General features: G+C 33.5%; 1 protein-coding gene across 14 annotated transcripts in view; it reads right to left on the reverse strand.

The window, feature by feature from the left end:
- LOC129757919 (sex determination protein fox-1-like) overlaps window positions 1–23,607 on the reverse strand; it is a 680,148-nt gene that overhangs the window by 42,729 nt on the left and 613,812 nt on the right. For all 14 annotated transcript variants that reach the window (XM_055755313.1, XM_055755318.1, XM_055755316.1 and 11 more), the window contains one exon: window positions 23,001–23,289. In XM_055755313.1, coding sequence (XP_055611288.1) covers window positions 23,001–23,289 — 289 coding nt within the window. The remainder of the gene's footprint in view (window positions 1–23,000; window positions 23,290–23,607) is intronic.

Consider the following 23,607-nt stretch of genomic DNA (forward strand, 5'->3'; position numbering starts at 1 on the left):
TTGTGTGTAAAAAAAAATGAAAAAAACGATTGGTTTTTGTTTTTTTTTATTCGCCAAATAAAATGAATCCGGATAAAATCCAGGCTTTTTTCAATGATTCGGGCACCCGGGCCGGGCCGGACTGTTACCAAATTTTGTTTTAAATATCTTGCCAATCCCGGATAAAACCAGGTAATCTGGCAATCTTACTCTATGTAAATGCACCATAGGATCGAGCCGATAAAGCAGTTCCGAATTGTGCTTTAAATAGCATCGGCGAAAAGAAATAAGAAGAAGACGAGAAGCATTCATCCTTACTTATTATTATAGTCATTTTAGTGATTTTTGTAATTTCTGGCATTTTGTTATTTTATCCAGTAAAAATATAATAATCTGTAAATCCAGAAAATGTATGTATGTATGTATGGTTCCCCCATCGGTAGCAAGGTCCAGCCTATGTCTGTGTGGCTTGGCCTTCGAATTGACTTCTAGGGCTTCCACGGTCCGATGGTTCGTCGAAGAAAGGCATCCAACCCTCAGAAACTTACAATGGTTGGCACTCCACTCCGCTTGCAATAGTTTCCTCAGGTTATCCCCAGATGCCTTCCCTCTAGTTCCCAATCCCCAACATGCAAATGTATATAAGATATATATATTCAATATAATAAATTAAGTATAAATAAAATAAAAATTACCTGATACCTGCAAAAGAAATTATATTATGTTTATATTTCAAAATAATGTTTAACTTGAAGAACAGTAAAATTATTGCAAAAAATATTTTTAGGAAAAAAGTTTAAATTTATAGCTATAACGTTTGATAGTAGCTTCCAGTATAATGAAACATAAAAAAGTTTTCAAAGTATCTTCACTTTTTGTCTTTTTGAAAACAGCTTCAAATTTTCGATTATATAAAAAAGAGTATCAAAAGTTTTTTTTTTTTTTTTGAGTCTACAATATCAAAAATATTTTTTTCTTTAGAAGAGGAGGTTTTCCAATAAAGAGAAAATTTGGAGCATCGACATGACTGATAACACTAGTTTACAAAATTTTAAAAAAATCGTGAACTTGATTAACTGACCAACATTTTTAATGTAAAATCGGGCGCTGAATCCGAAAATGAAATTCAAAAAAATCTCAGTAGAACCGTTTTTGAGTTATGCTCCAAATATGAAATTTCGAAAAAATTAAAAAAGTTTTTGTACTAAGATTAAAATATCTCTGACGGCATAGCAGTAATTTGAAATCCCTCTTTTGCATATTGAAGGTGAATAAGTTTTCTATCGACCATCTGAACACTGTTTTTGCGTTCGACCAACAGTATTTCTGATATTAGTGACTTTATGAGAAAAAAAAATTATAAAAACGCATTTTTTTAGAGAAAATTTTGTTTCAACGAAAGTTTTAGACTCAATGGTAGCATTTAAAAAATCTGATTTTCATTTGCGCTTGAATGTCAATCTAAAACAAAGATTTCAAGTGGTTATTTATCAAAATTGGTTGAAAATTGAAGAAGTTATGGCTACTTTACCATAACTGAAATTTTTGGAGTTTTTAATAATTTAACGAACCGCAGTACACTTATCATTGTATAGGAAGAATGAAACATGATAAATCTCACTTGCTCCAAGTCAAAATTATTTATTAGCTTACCAGAAGGTCACATGCCAAGTTTCAGGAAGATCTGACCATAGGGAGGGGTTGCTTGAGTCTCAAACTTGAATAAAATTTTGAGGTATTTTGCCAGGAAGGAACGAAAAATACTGGTTATTCATCAATAACTTTTTTCATCACTAGCTGATTGTTTTTTACGGTTGATTTTCTTAAATCCTAAGTTGAGACAAATATTTCACCCGAAGACTGTAACTCGATTGGATTTGAAACAGAAAAGTTATTGCGGTTTAAAGATTGAATTTTGGTCGAAAATTGTCGTATAAATCGCAATGGGTAAAAAGTACTCATTGCGTGTTGGACAAAATTTGCGGTCTTTGAACCGCGATAACTTTCCTGTTTCAAATCCAATCGAGTTACAGTCTTCGGGTGAAATATTTGTCTCAACTTAGGCTTTAAGAAAATCAACCATAAAAAATAATCAGCTAGTTATGAAAAAAGTTATTGATGAAAAACCAGTATTTTTCGTTCCTTCCGGGCAAAATACCACAAAATTTTATTCACGTTTGAGATTTAAGCAACCCCTCCCTATGGTCAGATCTTCCTGAAACTTGGCATGTGACCTTCTGGTAAGCTAATAAATAATTTTGACTTGGAGCGAGTGAGATTTATCATGATTGATTCTTTCTATACAATGATAAGTGTACTGCGGTTCGTTAAATTATTAAAAACTCCAAAAATTTCAGTTATGGTAAAGTAGCCATAACTTCTTCAATTTTCAACCAATTTTGATAAATAACCACTTGAAATCTTTGTTTTAAATTGACAATAAAGCGCAAAAGAAAATCAGATTTTTTAAATGCTACCATCGAGTCTAAAACTTTCGTTGAAACAAAATTTTCTCTAAAAAAATGCGTTTTTTATAATTTTTTTTCTCATAAAGTCACTAATATCAGCAATACTGTTGGTCAAACGCAAAAACAGTGTTCAGATGATCGATAGAAAACTTATTCACCTTCAATATGCAAAAGAGGGATTTCAAATTACTGTTATGCCGTCAGAGATATTTTAATCTAAGTACAAAAACTTTTTTAATTTTTTCGAAATTTCATATTTGGAGCATAACTCAAAAACGGTTCTACTGAGATTTTTTTGAATTTCATTTTCGGATTCAGCGCCCGATTTTACATTTGAAATGACCATCAGTTTACTGAGTTCAAAAATGCTGTAAACTAGTGTAATTATTGATGAAACGTTTATTTTACCTAAAAAACATTATAATTTTCATCACTGGTTGGATATGTCCATAAGCAATATTAACAAATACATATTCAATTTGAAAAATTTTATGGGTCTTGGCAAGTAAAATTCAAACTTGAGCTTGATCTTAGCAAGATAAGGTTTTAAAAGAATTGAATGATAATTTTACTTATTTTCTCATTGCGCTGAAGCTATAGAAGGGAAATGATAAAATATTAAAAGCGGTAGAGAAACTAAATATAAAGAAATTCTTTAATATTTTGAAAATATGGAATGATAAAATACTGCTTGATATTTTTGATCCAAGAAGTCGAAAACTAAACAAAGCTAAGGAATTTGTTCAACCAATTATTTTACTATGTAATGCGAGCAGTAAAAAATCAAACATAGCTAAAAAGTTTATTCAATAAACTATTTTGTCAGATAATATAAATTATGTCACATCTACTCATTTAATTTTTTTTTCTATGAAAATAGAAACAAAATAAAAAGAATGATTTTAAAATTTAAGTGAGTTAAAAAAATTGAATTAAAATATTGTTGTAGCTGAAAAGTTAATGAAATTTTATTAAAATATCCAGAAAGCAGATGTATCAAACTATGATCTCAATATTTTCCAAATTCATTTGAAACGCTGATATTTTTCATCAACGTTGAAGATAATGACGATTATTAATCTAAAAAATAATTAAATTAGGTACATTACATAGATATTTTTTCTTTGGATTGATAAAATCCTATAGTTTTAATTAAAGAATTATTACTAAAGTTCATGAGCTATTACTTGGGTATCAAGACATCCCTCTTTGGAACCAATAAAATTGAGAAATGTTATTGAATGATTGATTTTATTCCCATGGACAAAAATCTTCAAAATAGCGTTGAACTGCTGAAAGGAAGCATATTTAATATTGTTAATAATATAGGTATAATGTGTTCAATGAAAAACAATCCAAAATCTTATGAATCCATTTGTACTATTGATTGCAAATTAGAGACATTATGGAAATAACATTGTTGGACTTAGCTGATATTTGTGTGGTTTTCTCAATAACCGCTGGATCCTTAAAATAAAACAAAAATCACAGCAGGCTGTGTAATCTTGTTTTGCCGCTTGCTTGCAACTGCTCGAAACACGGTTGGTTTTCGAGCAGCTCTCAGTTGTTTTTCTTGCTCCCGTCGTACCGTACCACTTTGATGGCGCGGTATCTGGTGTTACGCCTCCCACATACGCAGTTTTTCGCCACAAGCCCTGTTGGCCTTTTTCACTTCACCTCAAAACTTTCACACTCTCTGAACTTCATTTCACTTGCCCTTTCATCACACCCATTTCAAAATGGGAAACATTTGAACCGCCTCAAAACACTTTTGGCTTCATTACCAATTTGATTGTAATCGAATCGTATGCCGAAAAGGAATACGCACACCGGCACACTTCTCCAGGGCGACACCCGAGCCCCGAATCGGCTTTCATGGAACGCGATTTTTGATTCCTGTCGCCATTTTCCTAATATTTCAAACATTTATCGCACTGGTTTGTCGAGATTATGAAGAAATCTCAAATTCAAAATAACAAAAACATAAAATCGTGAATCGTGATCTTTTGAACACTACACTTTATCCACAATATTCGGACTATATATTAAGAATCGTTCATTCTTTCGAAACGGTACACGGAGCACATAGTATTAGGAAACCGTACTGAGCGACCACACGCACGCGACTCGAATAATCTGTAAATCCAGAAAATGCTGACAAAATTTAAATGAATGTTGACATGGATGTCCGTTAGAGGGAAATGTCATTTCAGAGCTAATTTCGAAACAAACAATTTTTAAGGAATTATGATTTGAAGGTTTCTTTCAATTTCTACTTTAAACCCAAGTCCTGTATTGCGTTATTTTAGATTGACCGTCGAATGGACTTAGTTTTCACTATCACATGAACTTATGTTCAAACTACCTAAGAAGACCTGGGCTAAAAATCAGCGACCTGTACGAATTTTATAACATTTGCCTCTTTTTTCAATATATTCGTTATAATTTTTGTTCCTTTACCGATATTAAAACTGAACTGATATCAAAACATGAAATTTAAACTATTTTTCATTTCAATTAATCTGTCCTTTCGTGTTCATACAAATCAACTGAAATCTTATAAGCATATAGTTGAAATGCAATCCGATTTTTAGTTAGAATTGATGTTGATTATCAACTCTTACACATGGTTGGCATTTCTCTTGAGTTCGATTAGTTCAGTGAAAGAGAGAGCAATTTTATTTCTACTGTTCCACCAAGCAGTGCGGAGAAAGATAAATGGGACTGCTAACCAAGGTGGCCGAAAAAATATCAGTGTTTTTGACAAAAAATTCTCGAATTCTCTGATTTAAACCGAAAATTCTATGTTCTGAAATGGTGATAAAATGCAACAATAAAAACAAAAGTTTTTTTTAAAAATTTATAAAGTACTCAAAAATGACAAAAAGGTGAAAAATTCAGAAAGTTAAAAAACAAATTAAAACAAAAGACTGAAAATGACAAGAAACAACTAAAAAATCATGAAGAATGACAAAACCGGCAAATATGACAAATTAAAACAAACATTTTAAAGAAAATTAAGAAAAGTGGAAAATGCATCAATAAAAATGCATGATGAAAAACATAAAAAATGACTACAAATGATTGAAAATTCATCAAAAATAACGTTTTTGATAATAATAATAGTTATTTAAAAAAAAAAATTGAAAAAAAACGTTCGATGTTGGCAACATTCGATTTTGGCAACACAAAATTAACGGGCGTGTTGCCAAAATCGAACGGGGTCTGTATTCCAGACTTTTTTGAAAAACAGTTGGCAACTCTGCTGCTATTAAGAGTGAGATTGTCTACGAGAGAGCGAGAGCATTCACATCTACTGATGAAGAGAATTCCATTCTCTGGAAAATTATGTTTGTACATTGTGAGGAGAAATCTAAGAGTAAACATAGTTTTTTTTAGTAGGAAAAAAGCGAGCTTTATTTAGTAAAATTGATTTTTGAATTATTTTTCGGTACAAATTCCGTACGGACAGAAGATGAATTTTTGGAATTTTGTAAAGATTAGTTAAGACATTTTTGTTTGTTGTATGAAGCGATGTCTAGTTCAAGTACCTTCAATTCAATCCTTCATTTCACGATTTTGATTTTTCCTTAAAAATTACTTTAAATAGTTGTATGTGTAGTCACAGAAAAAAAAAATTAAAAAATTCAATTTTCATACTAAAATTGTTGCAAATTTGTTACTTCATGAAACGATGGGTGAAAATCTATTATTCAGAAAATTTTAAGCATCACAGATGAACTAAGAAGAGATAAATAGCTTTTCTCGTAAAACAGGGAAATTTGAGGTTATTCCACAAAACTAGCTGTAACTTTGTCCGATTTCATTGTTTCATCTCGAAATATGTTGAAATAGTGTTAACATTTTTTGTCTCTAGAAGTTTCATCAAAATCGAACTCCGGAATGAAAAAATTCAATACTGAGCAACACGTGATTCCATTCTTTTTTGGACGGAACTAGCTTAGCTTAGCTTGATTGACTAGTCACATCCACCTTGAATCATTGAACCCGAATTGCTTCATAAATTTTTGAACAGGGCAATTGAATATATATTTCTTAAATTGATTCCTGCATACAATTTTAGCATTTCGAGTTCCTTGATCGCTGGTTGCTACTCCGTGATTGACCGAGGCCATCAATTTTGATCAAAGGTTAAAAGAATGGTGCCTGAGATTTACATCACACTCACAATGTCCAAAATAAATGCTCTCTCTTTGAACCGTCAATAACGACGCCGGCCACGTCCTCATAGTAAAGAAAGAGTAGAAAGGTAGAAAATGACGAAAGATCAATTTAGTGCATATAAAAAAAAATACCATAAGGGTAGGATACAGGTATTAGGAATTTCAGTATAGAATGTCTGAAGAAAATATTACATAAAACGATTATTTGGACAGCCAAAAAGTCATTTTGATTCTTGGAGTTACCACATTCAAACAAACTAGAAAAATAACTTCTAGGGCCAAAAAGCTTTAGTATCGCAAAGTAAAGATATTAACTCGATTTATCATGGCTCTCATTTTTTAATTTAAAAGTTGAACTGAATATATTTGCTGAGTTTTTGTCTTATACCGGAAGACAAATTGTGGGAATTCGACCAGACCTCATCAACATTTTTTTTGAGAAACTTCAGTTGAATGTAGAAATCATTCATACAAGAGACAAAGTTTATGAATTGTATAGACCAGAATCAGTTATTTTGGTCAGTCATATTCCCTTTTTTGATTTGTAAATGAGATTCAAATTCTGTTGCTTCAAAATTTTCTCAGGGAGATGGCGGTCAATTGGGCCTGCTCAACCTAATTAAATATTTGTTAAAAAGTTCACTAAAGGTTCAAAATGTTAAATTCTAGCATTAATGAGAAGCAAAGGCCCAAAACTCGTAACTATGCTAAGCATTCACAGGTTTTAATGCATCGTCTTCGTTTAGCTTTGAATAGCTGTGAACGGTATATTATAAATTTGAACCGATTTCATAGAGTAAGGAGTGAGCTAGTGGGTTGCCCTTTTGAAGTTTTTTTATTCCACAAATATATATAATTTTATGTTATTGTACAAAACTGTTCAAACGGGAAAGCCAACTTATCTTTATGGAAAACTTACTAGATCTTGAAGCTCCCGAGTCGGTAATTTTACTATTCCTCGTCACCATATTTGTCAAGGACATGGGTATCTGGAATCAACTTTCTAGTTCCATACGAAACTGTAATCAAAATGTCTATATGTTATACAAGATTTAGACGGAAAGGCAAACACTTTTTTAACCAGTAACCAACATTTTTTTATAAATCTTTTTAATATGTTTAGATTATTCGAATCAGGAAAGTTGATGTTAGGACTTTAAGCTAAGAATTAAACCTTACTTAAACATGAAAGAAGACGAAACTTATTCGGGAGTTGAAATTTTAGACCGCAAAGAAATACAAACGGAAAAGTCTTGTATTTCTACTAGCTAGTTCTCGGTAACAACTAGACTGAGTTGCTCAAAATTTCGAATTTAATTTTTTAAATATGGTTTGAGTGCAAATTTCCCAATTTTTAAGAAATTCCACAGCGTTTGATGCACTAAAATATATTCACTGTACAGCTTAGCCGAAAAATCTCGATATTTTGGAGAAATTCCCTGAAAATGCGGGATCCTGATAGATTTTAAATCCCGACTTTTTCCCGCATTTCGCAAATGAGTGGCTACCCTGAAAAAAAGGTAGATTTCACCAAAAACGGATTTATAAGGAAGCCGTATCAGCTAAGCAGTATCATCATTGAAACTTCTTCTGGCAACCGCTTCAATGTCTCTTGAATATCTGCTATTAAGAATCCTCCGGAATGGCAGTAGAAGTTCCCTCGTTTGGAGAGTATTTTGTATGTTAAGCAACTTTATATAGCTTTTTATATTTTTGCCTAATAAATTGACAGGAAATTTACAGCCAAAAAAAGGCACGTTCACATCCAATTCCTTTCTCAGCACTGATGCAGTAAATTGATTGAAGTTTTTGCTTGTAGCATTAATATAGACCAAACAAAATCTATGTTAACAAAAAAGTTGATTTGAGTTGATCTTTTTTTCTATTGGCTAAGTCTGCTTAAAATAGATAACTATTAGTGGAGCCTGAGAAGTTTTCGTGTTCATGTTGTTTGTATGATTTTTTCCATTTTTCACAATAGCTATAATTTCAAAATTTCAGAAAGCTCTTGTTTTGATTCGTAAGTTCATTATTATAGTAATCGTGACGAAACTTTTGTCGGTGTTTCAATTTAAAAAAAACTTCAACGGAAATCTTCAGACCACTTCTAAGGGATGCTGTTATCGCAGATAACTGTAAGATAAAACACTTGCAATCGCCACTTTCAGAAAAGATGCCAGAAGTAAAAGCAGCAACCTCTTACTTTTCATGATTATTTTTTCCCTCCGTTGCCCAGGCATGAGTGCGAGAACGTTACTATTTGCAGCTACCGGTCTTAATCTTTGTTTCTTTACAAAACAAAATGAAGGTAGCAAACTGCTTGATTCCAGAACAAGGAGAAGGAATCCTGTCTCGTCTTTTTCCCGAACTGTGGTGTGCAAGTGCAAAACTATAAAGTTTATTATAAAGTTACGCGCCCCGTTGGGGAGGCGAAAAACTTGCACTTGTCTTGCACATAAAGTTCATAACTGGCGGCAGGGCTTGAGTTGTTGTTGCGCTTTCTGGGAACGTGTGCGCGCCCTGTTATGTTTTATTTTTCGCACCCCTCCCGCGTAAGGATGCCCCCTTTTTCGAGAGCAGAAGAAGACATCTTAGAGAACTTCAACGCTGAAAATGTGATGAGTTTCACACGGCTCAAGGCTCGCTGCTCATCATTCCCCCTTTCCACACCTGTTGTTGTTGTTAGGAGGCGTCGCGACGCGAGGTTGCAACGTGTGGAAGGTTTGTTTTCTGCATCACTTATTGGAAGCCGAGTCTGTGCTGTGAGCACAATGGTTGAGAAGATTTATCATACACGAGAATACCAATGAGAGGAAGTTTATGATGGTATGTTTAACTTTGGCTTTCCCCCAGGGAACGTTGACGTGGTGGATGGAAGAAAGTAGCGAAAGATTAAATTAAATCAGCTCAGCTGTCGTTTTTTCTTTCTTTATTTCGCTGTATGTGAACCATGAGAAAAGGACGAAGTTCTGGATAGTTTCCAAAGTTAATTTATCTGAAATTGAAAGGAAATTAAAAACTTGTTTCGGATTTGTGCCTCGATTTGCGCTTTCAAGTTTGAACGATTTTCAACAAAAAAAAATACCCCAAAACAACGACATATTAATTTCCTGTTTAAAAGCGGTTTAAAACCTTGCTCCGAAAAAGAAGATACAAACATTCAGAAAACGTAATTTGTGCACTTTCCCATTAGCACTCGCACCCTGGACACCATAAATCACGTAAATATTTGAAAAAGCATTATAGTTTACACTAAGCGACTATCATCAGCATCATCCCCCCTTTCCCTTCGAGGGACCACACGAAGGGTTTCCGTCTTGCTGGCTGGCTTCCTTCCTTCGCCCACACCGGACTCAATTCCCGGCTGGAGTCGACAAACAATATCGTCGCGTTCTTTCCCAGCAGGAGGATGCTGCAGAAAATGTACTTCTACTCACAATAATTTTATTTTTTTTCTCCCCCAAAGGGAAACTTCTTTGAATTATTATGGTGTACCGAAGAGAAGATATATCGCTTGCGCTCGGTAAGGAATTGTTGTTAACTGTATTCCATTCTACCAACAGGTAATGGAAAAGTTTCCTGTTCCCGGAACCCGGGCTAGGCAATAATGGGCATCGGTGTTCGGTTGTGGTGGCAAAAGCCTGGGTTGTGTCCTGGTCCTCGGGGTTTCTGGGTTCCATTCCGAAGGGTGAAATCAGCTCAGCCGAAAGCTAGTTTATATTGTATCCCGGCTGGCAAAAAAATCCATTTCGTAAACCCGTTCTGGTAAACTGAATAGTTTTATTGGTCAACAGATTTATTCGTATTATGTCAGTAAAAAAAAAAGTTTAATAACAAAATTCTCAATACCCTGATTTTATAACATTAATTTCACGATGACAAATGTCAAATTTAGTATTCGGTTTTAAAATTAAGCCATTTTTTATTAAGACTTTGATATTGATCTTAGCTTACAAATTCAGATTTCAGGTTTAAAAAAGGTTTAAAATTTAACAAAAACATACCAGCTATAAAGACGATTTCATAACCATTTTATTTTTTTTAAATCGGTTCAATAGTTTTGCAGCTGGAGCGGAAACTTTAAACCGATTGTTTTAAGAAAATTTATATTCTGATACAGAAAAAAGAATAAATCACAGTGAAATGCTAGTTGCGCGAATTACTAGTTAGGAAAATCATATTTAAGTTTTATTTTATCATAAAATAAATGATATCTTATCATTAAAAAAAATTAAAAAGCATGGAAAACCTCATTACATCACCGAGAAAAATCAACCAAAAATCGAGAAGAGAAAGCATGGAAAAAAATTTTTGGTTTCCATTTTGTATAGAATTACCGAATTACCGATCGAAGAACAAAATTTCACTTAAAACTTTTAACTCACGCTTGTGCTCATAACCACTATCTAAACATCAATTTTTACTGTATTTATTCTCCATTTCAGTACTCAGAGTTTCAAATAAAGTTTCATATCAAAACTCGCAGGTTAACTGCATGATTCAAAGTTGTTTTGCAATGTCCCGAAAAAAAGTTGAGAAATTTTCCGAATTTGCATCGTATTCGAGTGACGCCATTTCTTTTTAAATTTCAAAAATGGACTATTGAAAAAATACAGTGTCAACAATACATTGAAAACTTTCTTTATGCATATTTCCATGAAAAAAAAAATCAATGCGTTTTTTTACAGCGTTTTTTTCGTGATTCAATTTGAGTCGGGACAGGCTTTATACGTGTTGACACGAGACTATGAACATTAAATTAGCAATGCTCGATACTTTTGGATCTATATCTATTTCTGATGGTCGCCATTCAAGCACAAGACGCTCTATAAATTTAAACTGTTGCAGAGCTTTTCCCTCCTCAATGACGACTGTCGAAATTGTAAGTAACGAGTTCTCACTGAGTGATATTATCGAAAATCATAAGTATTGAAAAATTGAAAAAATGCGGATGAAACAAATACGACTAAAATGACACTACAACCGAATTGACACTTATGAAAAAAATTAAAAATGACAAATGTGACAACAAATTAAGAAAATTAAGAAACGAAAAAATGGGAAAAAGAACAATTTGAACAAAAATGAAAAATAGAAAAAGGACAAAATGACAACAATAACCAAAATGAAATAATGACAAAAATAACAAAAATAATAACATGTCAAAATGAACAAAATGGCAAAAAGATAAAACTAAAAAATAAAATAAATTCTATTTCATCTTTAATATTATTATTATCGTTTCAATTATCTCAATCATTTAGGTCAAGGGTGAGCAACCTTTTGAAAAAAAAACGGACCAATTTAAATTTGAAATTTTGTCGGCGGGCCGCACAAATAACATTTTTTAAACAATTAGAAGAGCTTCACGTCATTTTTATAACTACAAATTTTTAACGAAAACAAATCTGAAAAAGGAATGAGATAACGAATTTAATTGTTTAATAACAGAACTTCAACACGACTTTCTAAAATAACCGATATTGAAAGGTACATCACTATATTTTTTTCCATTTTTGAATTCTCTCCATTTTTTAACAGTACTTCTGGACAAAAATTCATTTTTACAACTTTTTTTGTTAAAACCGATGGTACTTTTTGCAATCACTTCCATTCAAAAATCTTCTGGGGCTGACTACAGTGATAACTAAGATAAGGTTGCGAGATTTTTTTCAGCACGTACCCGGGCAGGAAAAATCCGCGCTATTTTATCTTAAAACCTGGCAAAATTCGCGCATTTGATTGCAAAATTTTCGACCAAAATCCGGGCCATACTTAGTCAAATTTGGCCAAAACCTAGGAATTACCCATCGAATATCATGAAAAAAAAACTTGAAAAAAAAACTTCATCAAAATATATCAGCAGATTTTAAATTGTATTTTAGGCTTGCAAAAAACCTTTCATGACAATTTTTATGAAACTTGTTAAAAAAAATTGTTTTGGACGTATAAATTAAAAAATTTACTAAACAATCTGTTTTTTTTAGTTTGATTTGAGAATGAGAATAAACCCAGGCAAAATTCGGGATTTTCCAATATAATCCGGAAAACCGGAACGGACCGGACTTTTCCTAAATTATACATTAAATATCAGGGCAAATCCGGACAAACCGGGCAATCAGGCAACATTAAACTAAGAGTGTGAAAAATATACATATATTTAAAGGAATCGCCGTCTTCATCGTTGGACGCTGAATCGCTAATTGACTTCTGTTATTTTTTCCACAATTAAAACTTGTCCTCAAAGCCTAGATTTTTTTTCTACAAACATTGAAAACCCCGTTTTCATAATTGATGTTCTGTATTGGAACATTGCACATATTTTTAAGCAAGTCTCTTCAAAGTTACATTCTTGATTCTAGATTTTTTTTCCAGATTTTTATAATTTGAATTTTCATCACAGAATTTCAGATATCTATTGTTTTTATCAAGAACTTATAATTTGTGTCGGCAACTTCCTAATTTTCGTCAATATTCAGAAACAATAAATATTTTACAAAGTTTTGGATTAAAAAAAAATTAAGCCGTAGGTTGGCAGAGTTGAAATATTGATCTAATGTAAATTTTCGCAGAAATTCGGAACTGCTTTCGAGTGAGACGGGAGACATCTTGAGAAATGATTCTTCAGGTCTTAATTACCTAGAAATAAACAGTGATAACGTAGTAGAATTCTTGTCGCCAGAACGAATTTAATAGACTCCCTTTAGGCCCGAGGAAAACCGCCTAATGTTCCAGTGAGAGATGTACTAGCTGTGCTAGATTTGGAATACATGTTCGAAATCCAGCTTTTTCTAAAAGCTGTCTTCGTCTATAATTCTTTTCTATTTTCATGATTCCCTTTTTATCTTACTTTCTTCTCTCACAAAGTGTTAAGTTAAGCAAACAATTGTAAACAACCAAAATAGATTTTGGCTCCTAAAAGCCTCAAAGTATGAGCCGTTTCAAATAAAGAAATTGTAAAAAAAACTTAGTAGAATTGACGAAAAAAAAAGTTTTTTAACAACCAATTTTTGGGAACATTTTCAATGTGATATAAATATTTCATGAAGTTTGATGAAATGATATAGGGGTAACATTCATTATAAATAATCCCATATTCATGAAAAAGGTATTTAAATAAATTCAATTTTTGAAAAGATCCAGCATATCTTGAGCATAAATTAGTCGAACAATCCGAAATTTTGGGCGTGCTTAAGCTTTTAATTGATATGCAATATGTGAAATCGATGAACTTCCATCCAAGTAAGACCTAAGGCAATTATTTTATAATTTTTTTTTATCTTCATAGGGGTACAAGGGGGAATTTTTTTATCTGAATTTGCATTTTTTTCAATATTTTAATAATTTCAATAATTTGAGTTTCATATATGTCCTAGATATAAAGAAAAAGCTAATTTCTGGGTAATTAGGGTTAATTAACATTCTCCAAGTTGGATTACATTTGAACTAGGATTTCTCATAACCGTACCAATTATCATCTCTTTAGACCACATGGTCAGTGAGCCTTTAGAAGGCTCTAAAGATGTGCAACCATCGGATTTAAAGATAAAAAAAAACGGACAACATTAGACACGACATACAATTTGCTTGTGCAATTATTGAACATAGACAACCTAATTTCAATGATTTTTTTATTAATTTTCATGTGACTTTTTTCACCTGGACTTTTGACCAATCCTGCATGAGTACAATCGACAAAAGAATCGAGGGAATTCGGTTGAAATGACTAAAATACTGCATACAAACCAAAATCATGTGCTTAGCTGTGCCACGATTGGCAAATCACCCTATTACGTTTTGCCAGAAAATAATATTACAATTATGCCTTGAACAGAACATAAATGCCAGAAAAAAGTTAACAATCTGAATGATTGTGGGGCAAATGCACATTTGATCAAGTTATATAAATTTTATATGTAAAAAAAAGTTAAACAAAAAAATTTTTTAAAAAAATCTACAAGGGCTGCACAAAAGGGTCTCGCGAGTCGCGGGTTTTTCATCCCCGATTTAAGTTATTTTAGTCATTTTAGTCATTTATTGTCATTGTCATCATTTGTCATTTATGTCATTTTTTAAATTTTTTCATTTTCAAAATTTTGTAATATTTGTCATTTCGCGTTTGTCTTTTTAGAAAATTTTAAATTCACATTATTTCAAGTACGACGATTCATTTTTGACGATCACCACACATGAAGAAAGCCATGATAAACTAAGAAAGTGTTCAATACTTTTTCTAGTTTTATGGCGACCGTCAAAAATGAGTACGTATGTGTAAAAAACTCTTGACTCAACTTGGCGGTTCCCCTTGAAGATACGGATATCATTTTGTGAGTTGGGTACATATCAAGACAATTTCATCAATTTTTTTAAATTTTCAATAAATATTCTGAGCTTAAATATTCTCAGCAGCAGCACCAAACTAGGTTGTCAACTCTAGAACCCAAAGCATTCAGTTTCGAACACCTTACCGGGCGGTCTGTCTTTTAGCAACTTCCTGAAACCGGGAAGTCATCGTCATCATGGTGATGGTGGTACTAGCCAGCTAGATATTGTTATTAAGATAGCCCATCAGGACGTCCCTTTTCCAACCAGATGAAGAAAAATGAACGCCACCACCCTTTTTTCTTTCTATTCGACGGAACCACCGCTTCACAATGGAAGGTCTTTGCCTCCCATCGACTTCTGGTTGGCATTTCCGTTCCGAGGGAAGAACTTTCTTCCTGGGTGTCGTTTGAATGGAGAAGACATTTCAAAGTGTAAACGATAGGCTGACCCAGTTGCTGCAGGGCATTCCCTGCTGCTTTGGTTTGTGTCCGGGAGGTCTCTGAAAAAATCTTGGTTTTGAGTCCCCCTCTGAAAGTAAGTTTGTTCAGTTTGGATTGAGTGAAAGTGCAATATTAATTGTAGGAATAAATCTACGTAGTAAAATTAATACAATTACGAAACACCAAAGAATAATTTATGCCTTGAAAAACTTCTAATAACGATTTTCCAACTTGTTAATTTAACTTTTCCCACAATTAGGTACGCGTTATCTTCGAGAAAAGTTTAAGTACATCCGCCAGATTATTTAGTTTTTCCGGTGTGACAGTTCCGAAGAACTAAATATAGCTAATGTGCAGAGTGCCAACAGGCAAAAAAGTTGGAGTACACATATTCATAAGAAGACCAACAAAAAAACGGAGGGGAAAACTTCACTAACAAACCGAAAAATATGCTCATCAGCAGAAAACTTTCCAGGAGTCAACAGTAACATTAAATTCTGTTCAAAGATTTTTACTTCCCGCTTTTGTTTTTCGACGCCCTAACTGCTGCTGATGGTATCAGTGTTGAAAAAACTTTTCACTTCAAGTTTTTTTTCCCTTCTCTGCTGCCACTCGCTTCAAGTTTTTGCAAACAATTATTTGGGAATTTTTTCTCGCAAACTTGAAAAAAAACATTTGCTTTTGAGAAAACCTCAACATCATGTTCACAACATAGGCAGACGTACAAACTTGAACATATTCAAACTTTGCTTTTAAAATTTGAACACATGGCAACAGTAGAGCTTCAATCATGAAAAATCTAACTTAAATTTTAATTTCCTATTGGTCACGACTCCAGGAAGGAACCTTTCTTCATTCGTGAAATATTTTTCACTTTAATCCATAAATTTTATGACACATTTCGATTTTTAATATGGCGTTAAATAATACACCAATAAAGTAAAAACAAACATTTCCCCACAAACGAACGGCACACAAAGGTCGAATGTTTGGTGGCACAGACACCTTGTTTTATTGCGATATTGGTAAAAATCTGAAAACGTGCCTCTCTGACCGTAAAAATAAAACCAATAAAAAGATCCGTGGGTTGGAAAGCCCACCATTAAGAATCATTTCGTTTCAACACCATTCCGATTTTGGTGGGGGTCGAGCCCAATTTTATGAGTTTGGAAAAAAGGAATGCATTGAAAAATGAATCGCGAGTGGACGATTTTTGTTTTATCACACCTACCGTGGAACATGTGTTCCGGCAAATGATGGCCATTGTTGTTGGTTTTAATCATAAAGAAAGATATAATGTGTTAGTTTTAAAAATTGATTTTTCAATTTAACCGGAATGGTAACCGTTAAATTCATTCTGACTAAAGTATCTAACTGCAAATTGGCATATGTATTTAAAGTAAGTGTATTTCGACATTTTGAGGATTGTAATACAGACCCCGTTTGTTTTTGGCAAAATTCGATTTTGGCAACATTCGATTCTGGCAACATCCGATTTTGGCATTTGTGCAAAAATCGAACGGTTTTTTGGAACGACATAGCCTTATAGTTTTCGTTATAACAGGGTTAATATAATTTAGTTAAACAACATAAATACGTTTTTACGTTCTTTAATTGTAAAGAAATACAATAACAAAAACATTTTTTTTTTAATTTTTCAAGTACTTAAAATTTGCGAAAATGATATAAATTTTATATAATTAAAAAACAAATACAATAAAAAAACACAAAACATTACAAAAAAAAAACTATAAAAAATGCTTGACGCTTGATATAAAAAAATACAAAATTACTAAAAATGGCAAAAATTACGTTAATGATGAAAATAACAGTTTTTTTTGAAAAAAATTATGAGAACAAAAATCGCAAGATTGCAACACAAAATGATCGGACGTGTTGCCAAAATTAAACGGGGGTCTGAACTTAAATGTTCGTTAAAAATGTGCAATTATTGAAAAACTATGACTTCAAAGATAAACCCACCTCATAAAAAACATGTTTAAGGAACATAAGATCGTCATCGAATTGGAAACCGAAGCCATTAAACTAAGGTTGCCAAATTGCCTGGTTTTATCCGGGTTTGCCAGAATATTTCATTCAAAATTTATGAACAGTCCGGTCCGGCCCGGTTGCCCGGATTTTATTGAGAAATGCTCGGATATTGCTCGAATTTTTTGTTTTTTTTTGACAAATCAAACAAAAAAAAAACAAACAAACTGTATTGGAAATTTTTATATTTATGCTTCTTAAACGAAATTTTTGAACTAGTCCCATAAAAATAATCATGAAACGTTTTTTGAAAGCCTCAAATACGATATGAATCTTCGATGAGTTAAGATTGAAAAAATATTTTTTTTCAATTCTTTTCTTCATTTATGCTGAGTAATTTCTGGGTTTTGACAAAATTTGCCCGGATATTGCCTGGATTTTTGGTCGTCAATTTTGAAATGAAAAGGCCGGATTTTACCAGGTTTTTATATAAAATTGGCCAGATTTTTCGGCCCAGATACGTGCTGAAAAAACTCTGGCAACCTTACATTAAACGTTTGTATGAAAAAAAAAAAATCACAAAAACTTTTATGAACGCTGACACAGTACTCAAAGATGAATGAATGTAAGTCCAATTTCCAATTTATGTTTCTTTCGGTTAGGAAGCTGGAAGAAATCTAAATTGGTATGGGCTTCAGATGAAAGAGTTATAATTTGGTTCATAAATTTACAGATAATACTTTTCTATTAACAGTCTTTTAGTAGTAATGCGTTGAATTTTTTTAATGTTAACACAATACTCAAGTGTGAATGGCTGTTCAAAGAAACATATGTATAAGGGTATATACGGGCGATAGTATTGGCGAAAAATTGGCCTCAGCCATAACCTCAAACTTTGATGAGCTGACGGCCTCACCAGTGATGCTAGGTGCGTTACTAAAATCAGTATTTGTTTGTTTTAAACTAATTATAATATTTCTGAATTGATTAAATTTTTTAACTATAAACAGATAACGTTTGCATTCATTACGGGGCGTCTCTTAATGTATGAATATAAGCCATCTTTCGCTAATGAATTTTCAAGGTGAATTTAAAACATCTGAAACTTATTTTCATGTACTGCTCCACTGCTCGGTTAATTAAAAAGAGCTGTTTCTAACTTCTAAACGAATGCAAAATCATTCACTGTTACAAAAAAAAAAGTAAATTAATGAAAGCCACATCTATGTTGACTATGCAAATAATAGCCTGCAGGCTCTGATTATTTTAAATATATCCACATAATTCGCTACATCGTTTAAGTGTGCGATACAGACAGTTGTTATTCAGTTCAGATAAATGTTGCGTTTAATTTCATATTCTAAAAGAAATCTAAGGGAAAGTTGTAAATTCTCTGTACTCATGAAAACGTTTTTCAATAAAAATGCAATTAAAAAAATATAATCATTTTCCAAATATCAATGCACCTGGCAGCCCTGAGCACAAAAAAAATCAAAACACGAGCATCTGTGTGTCGCTTTTCCACAGGGCGAATTTGTCGATATAAGTACCGTCAAATCGTGTTTATCGTGCGCCCTTCTCAAAAAATGATTCTGTTCTCCCATGGTTTGAGGTTAGGGCTGAGGCCTCCTGCTAAGGTGGTGTTCGTGTAAAACTGTCAATATATCCTAATAGCTTTTTTTTTTTAAAACCAACTAAAATTGTAAAGGAAAATCAGAATGAATAGGGTAAATTTTGCTACAAAAACTGACAAATGGTTTTTTTTTGCAAACAAGACATTAATAGTTGAAAACTGTCTTTTCTCCCAGTATGTTGACACAGTACTCAGACATGAATGTCCTCATGACTGGAAATATTCTTATTTTTACAGGGAAGTGTATAGAAATACTTAAAATGGAATGAAAAATTATATGGAAATGAAAGCATTCCATACAGAAACTCAAACATGAAATTCCATGCCTTTTATGACATGGACTGTAACATTTGAAAAATATCCTTCAAAATGTTGACACAATACTCAGGCTTAAATTTGATTAAGGCAAAATATTAATAATGTTTATAAATAAAAATATTTCGAAATTTTCAGGATTTTAAAACTTTAATGTTCGTTAAAAATATGCCATTATAGGAAAACTATGATATAACAACCTCATGACACGAAACATTGAGATTTAACGTTGACACATTACTTGGAGGAATGTTAAAATTTTGTTATTTTGTATGGGTGCCCCCCCTTGCTATATTTTGGTTTCTGAGGGGTTTGAAAGTGTTATAGAAAACATTTCCGCTCTTGAAAACGACTACACACCAAATTTCACGTTGATCGGTTCAGTAGTTTTCAAAAAATTTTCGAATACTGTCGATTTTTTGTTAATTTTGTATGGGAGCCCCCTCTATTTAGATTTTGAGAGGTTTGAAAATATTATAGAAACCATTCCCGGTTATGAAAACGGCTACACAGCAAATTTAACGTTGATCGGTTCAGTAGTTTCCGAAAAATGTTCGAATTGTGTCAATTTTTTGTTAATTTTGTATGGGAGCCCTCTCTTCTGAATTCTGAAGGGTTTGAAAATATTATTGAAACCATACTCGGACTTGAAAAAGGCTTCATACAAAATTTTACGTTGACCGGCTTATTAGTTTCCGAAAATTGTTCGAATTGTGTCAAATTTTTGTAAATTTTGTATGAAAGCCCTCCTCTTTTTGGATCCGGAAAGGTTTGAAAGGGCTCCCATACAAAAATTTGAAATTCTCGGACTTAAAAATGGCTACACACCAAATTTCACGTTGATCGGTTCAATATTTTCCGAAAATTATTCAAACTATTTAATTTTTTTGTTAATTTTGTATTGGAGCCCCCCTCTTTTTTTGGATTCTGAGGGGTTTGAAAGTGTTATAGAAACCATTTCTGCTCTTGAAAACGGCTAAACATCAAATTTAACGTTGATCGGTTCAGTAGTTTCCGAAAATTGTACAAATAGTGTCAAATTTTCGTAAATTTTGTATTGGAGCCTATTCTTTTTGGATTCTGATTGGTTTGAAAATATTACAAAAACCATTTCCGGGCCAGAAAATGGCTACACACCAAATTTCATGTTGATCGGGTAAGTAGTTTCCAAAAAATGTTCGAATTGTGTAAATTTTTTGTTAATTTTTTATGAGAGCCCCTCTTTTTGGATTTGAGGGGTTTGAAATTATTATGGAAATCATTACCGGGCTACGAAACAGCTGCACATAAAATTTCACGTTGATTGGTTCAAAAGTTTTCAAAAATTGTTCGAATTGTGTCAAATTTTTGTTAAATTTGTATGGGAGCCTCCCTCTTTTGGATTTAAAGGGGTTTGAAAGTATTACGGAAACCATTCCCGGGCTTAAAAATGGCTACACACCAAATTTCACGTTGATCGGTTCAGTAGTTTCCGAAAGTTGTTCGGATTGGGTCTTTTTTTTGTTACTTTTGTATGGGAGCCTCCCTATTTTTGGATTCTGAGAGGTTTGAAAATATTGTAGAAACCATTCCCGGTCTTGAAAACGGCTAAACACAAAATTTCACGTTGATCGGATCAGTAGTTTCCGAAAATTAATTGAATTGTGTCAAATTTTTGTTGATTTTGTATGGGAGCCCCTTTTTTTAAATTTTGAAGGGTTTGAAAATATCATAGAAACCATTCCTGGCCTTGAAAACGTATACACACCAAGTTTCACGTTGATCGGTTCAGTAGTTTCTGATCATTGTTCGAATTATGTCAATTTTTTGTTAATTTTGTACGGGAGTCCCCCCTTTTTGGTATTTGGAGGGGTTTGAAAGTATTATGGAAACCATTCCCGGGCTTAAAAGTGGCTACACGCCATATTTAACGTTGATTACGGTTCAGTAGTTTCCAAAAGTTGTTCGAATCGTGTCAATTTTCTGTTAATTTTGTATGGGAGCCCTTCTCTTTTTGGATTTGAAGGGGTTTGAAAGTATTACAGAAACCATACCCGGGCTTAAAAACGGCTACATACCGAATTTCACGTTGATCGGATCAGAATTTTCCGGAAATTGTTCGGATTTTGTTAAATTTTTGCTATTTTCTTATGGGAGCCTCCATCTTTTGGATTCTGATTGGTTTGAAAGTATTACAGAAACCATTCCCGGGCTTAAAAATGGCTACACACAAAATTTTACGTTGATCGGATCAGTAGTTTCCTAAAATTATTCAAATTGTGTCAATTTTTTGTTAATTTTATATTGGAGCCCCCATCTTTTGGATTCTGAGGGGTTTGAAAGTATTATAGAAACCATACCCGGTCTTGAAAACGGCTAAACACCAAATTTCACGTTGATCGGTTCAGTAGTTTCCGAAAATTGTTCGAATTATGTCAAATTTTTGTTAATTTTGTATGGGAGCCTTTTGTATTCTGATTGGTTTGAAAGTATTACAAAACCATTCCCGAGTCAGAAAATGGATACACACCAAATTTCACGTTGATCGGGTCAGTAGTTTTCGAAAATAGTTCGAAGTGTGTCTAATTTTTGTTAATTTTGTATGGGAGCCCTTCTTTTTTTGGACTTGGAGGGGTTTGAAAGTAGTATTGAAACCATTCCTGGTCTTGAAATCGGCTACGCACCAAATTTCACGTTAATTGGTACAGTAGTTTCCGAAAATTGTTAGAATTATGACAATTTTCTCTGAAATTTGTATGAGAGAAACTGAGACATGAAATTCCATGTCTTTTATTACACGGACTGTGTAACACTCCAAAAATATCCTTCAGAATATTGGAACAATACTCAGGCTTGAATTTGTCATTGTCAATTTTTGTCATTTTTTTTTTTCATTTTTGTCAAAAACCAGAGGCTTTGTGTGAAGAAAATCGGTTTTTTCAAAAATCGATGATGAAATTATTCCCATTGCCACACGAGTTACATACATCATACATTGTCATGTTAATGTGATCTGCACAAGGAACCAACATCAAGCAAACTTCACACAATAAAACGTGCTGCTGCTGCTGCTTACTGAACGCTATCAATTTTCGCTGTTTATGCTGCTGCGAGAGAGCTTTCTTCGGTTTCGCTTTTTTTTATTACTTTTCAATTTTTTTTTCGTTGTTTATGGTTCCGATTAAAGTTCTCCCAGCATCCGCAACAATGTTTATTTGCATCCGTGAATACCGCGAGCCGTTGTTGTTGTTTGTTGGTCACGTTGAATTGTAAACAATTTTAAACTTTTTTTCCTTTAGAAAAACGGCTCAATGAAAACATGAAAAGAAAGTAAAGGTAAAGTTTTTCTTTGCCGTGGCTTGCATAACGCAATAACTACGCCTTCGAATGACAATTTTGCCAGGAAGCTGTGATGGGATTACGCGGGTTGGTGGAAAGCATAACAAACTTTTTACTTATCTAGTCTGATTTTTTGCTGCGAGTTATTCGAAAGTCGCAAAATATGGTGCAAGATAATGCCGACGCTTAGAGCTATTTCTATGATGCTTCTTCTTCAATTTACTCCAGACAGTTGTTCAGTAAAGCCATTTTTATGAGATAAAACTTCTTAATACTTTTCCAAGTATCCGACGACTAACCACTAACATAACAGACACATATGTCGAGTTTTAAATCTAGGCCCACTCACCTTCGTCGCTGGGCGGCGGCCGCAGCCCGCTGGGCCGCCTGGGCTATCAACAGCGGCGAGGTGGCGGCGGCAACGGCCGCGTTTGGTATCTGGTTGGCGGCTGCTGCGGCCGCCGCTGCTGCCGCGGCCTGGTTATTTGCTGCCGCCGCTGCGTGGGCCGCCGATGCCGGTGATCCTGCTGCTGCGGCTGCCGCTGCCGCCAGGGAGGCTGTCGTGGGGGCAGCTGTCGCTCCGATGGTGGCCGCCGTGGCTCCTAACCAGGGCCACGCTGACATCGGGAGACGGTAACCTGCGGGGAAGTATGGATAGAAAGTTAGTAGCTGTTGATTTATTTTTAGGTGGAGCATGATCACTAAATTTGGACCAATGGTATTGGACAAATGTCATGATAAGCCCCACATATTACCTATAGATTGTTTTTATATGGGATTTTGAAGTAAATATAACGACCTTTTGCTATATTTGTTGACTACAAGTTTTCTTTGGTTCTTTTGAACGGTTTAAATTAAATTCGGGATGTGTAGAATGACTTATTCTGAGCAATTTTGGTTGGATTGCATTGGATCAGACTTAGGGCTCATTGAAAGCAGCTAAAAATCCAAAAAAT

Source organism: Uranotaenia lowii, chromosome 3 (assembly GCF_029784155.1).
Source record: "Uranotaenia lowii strain MFRU-FL chromosome 3, ASM2978415v1, whole genome shotgun sequence".
In the NCBI taxonomy this organism is placed as follows: domain Eukaryota; kingdom Metazoa; phylum Arthropoda; class Insecta; order Diptera; family Culicidae; genus Uranotaenia; species Uranotaenia lowii.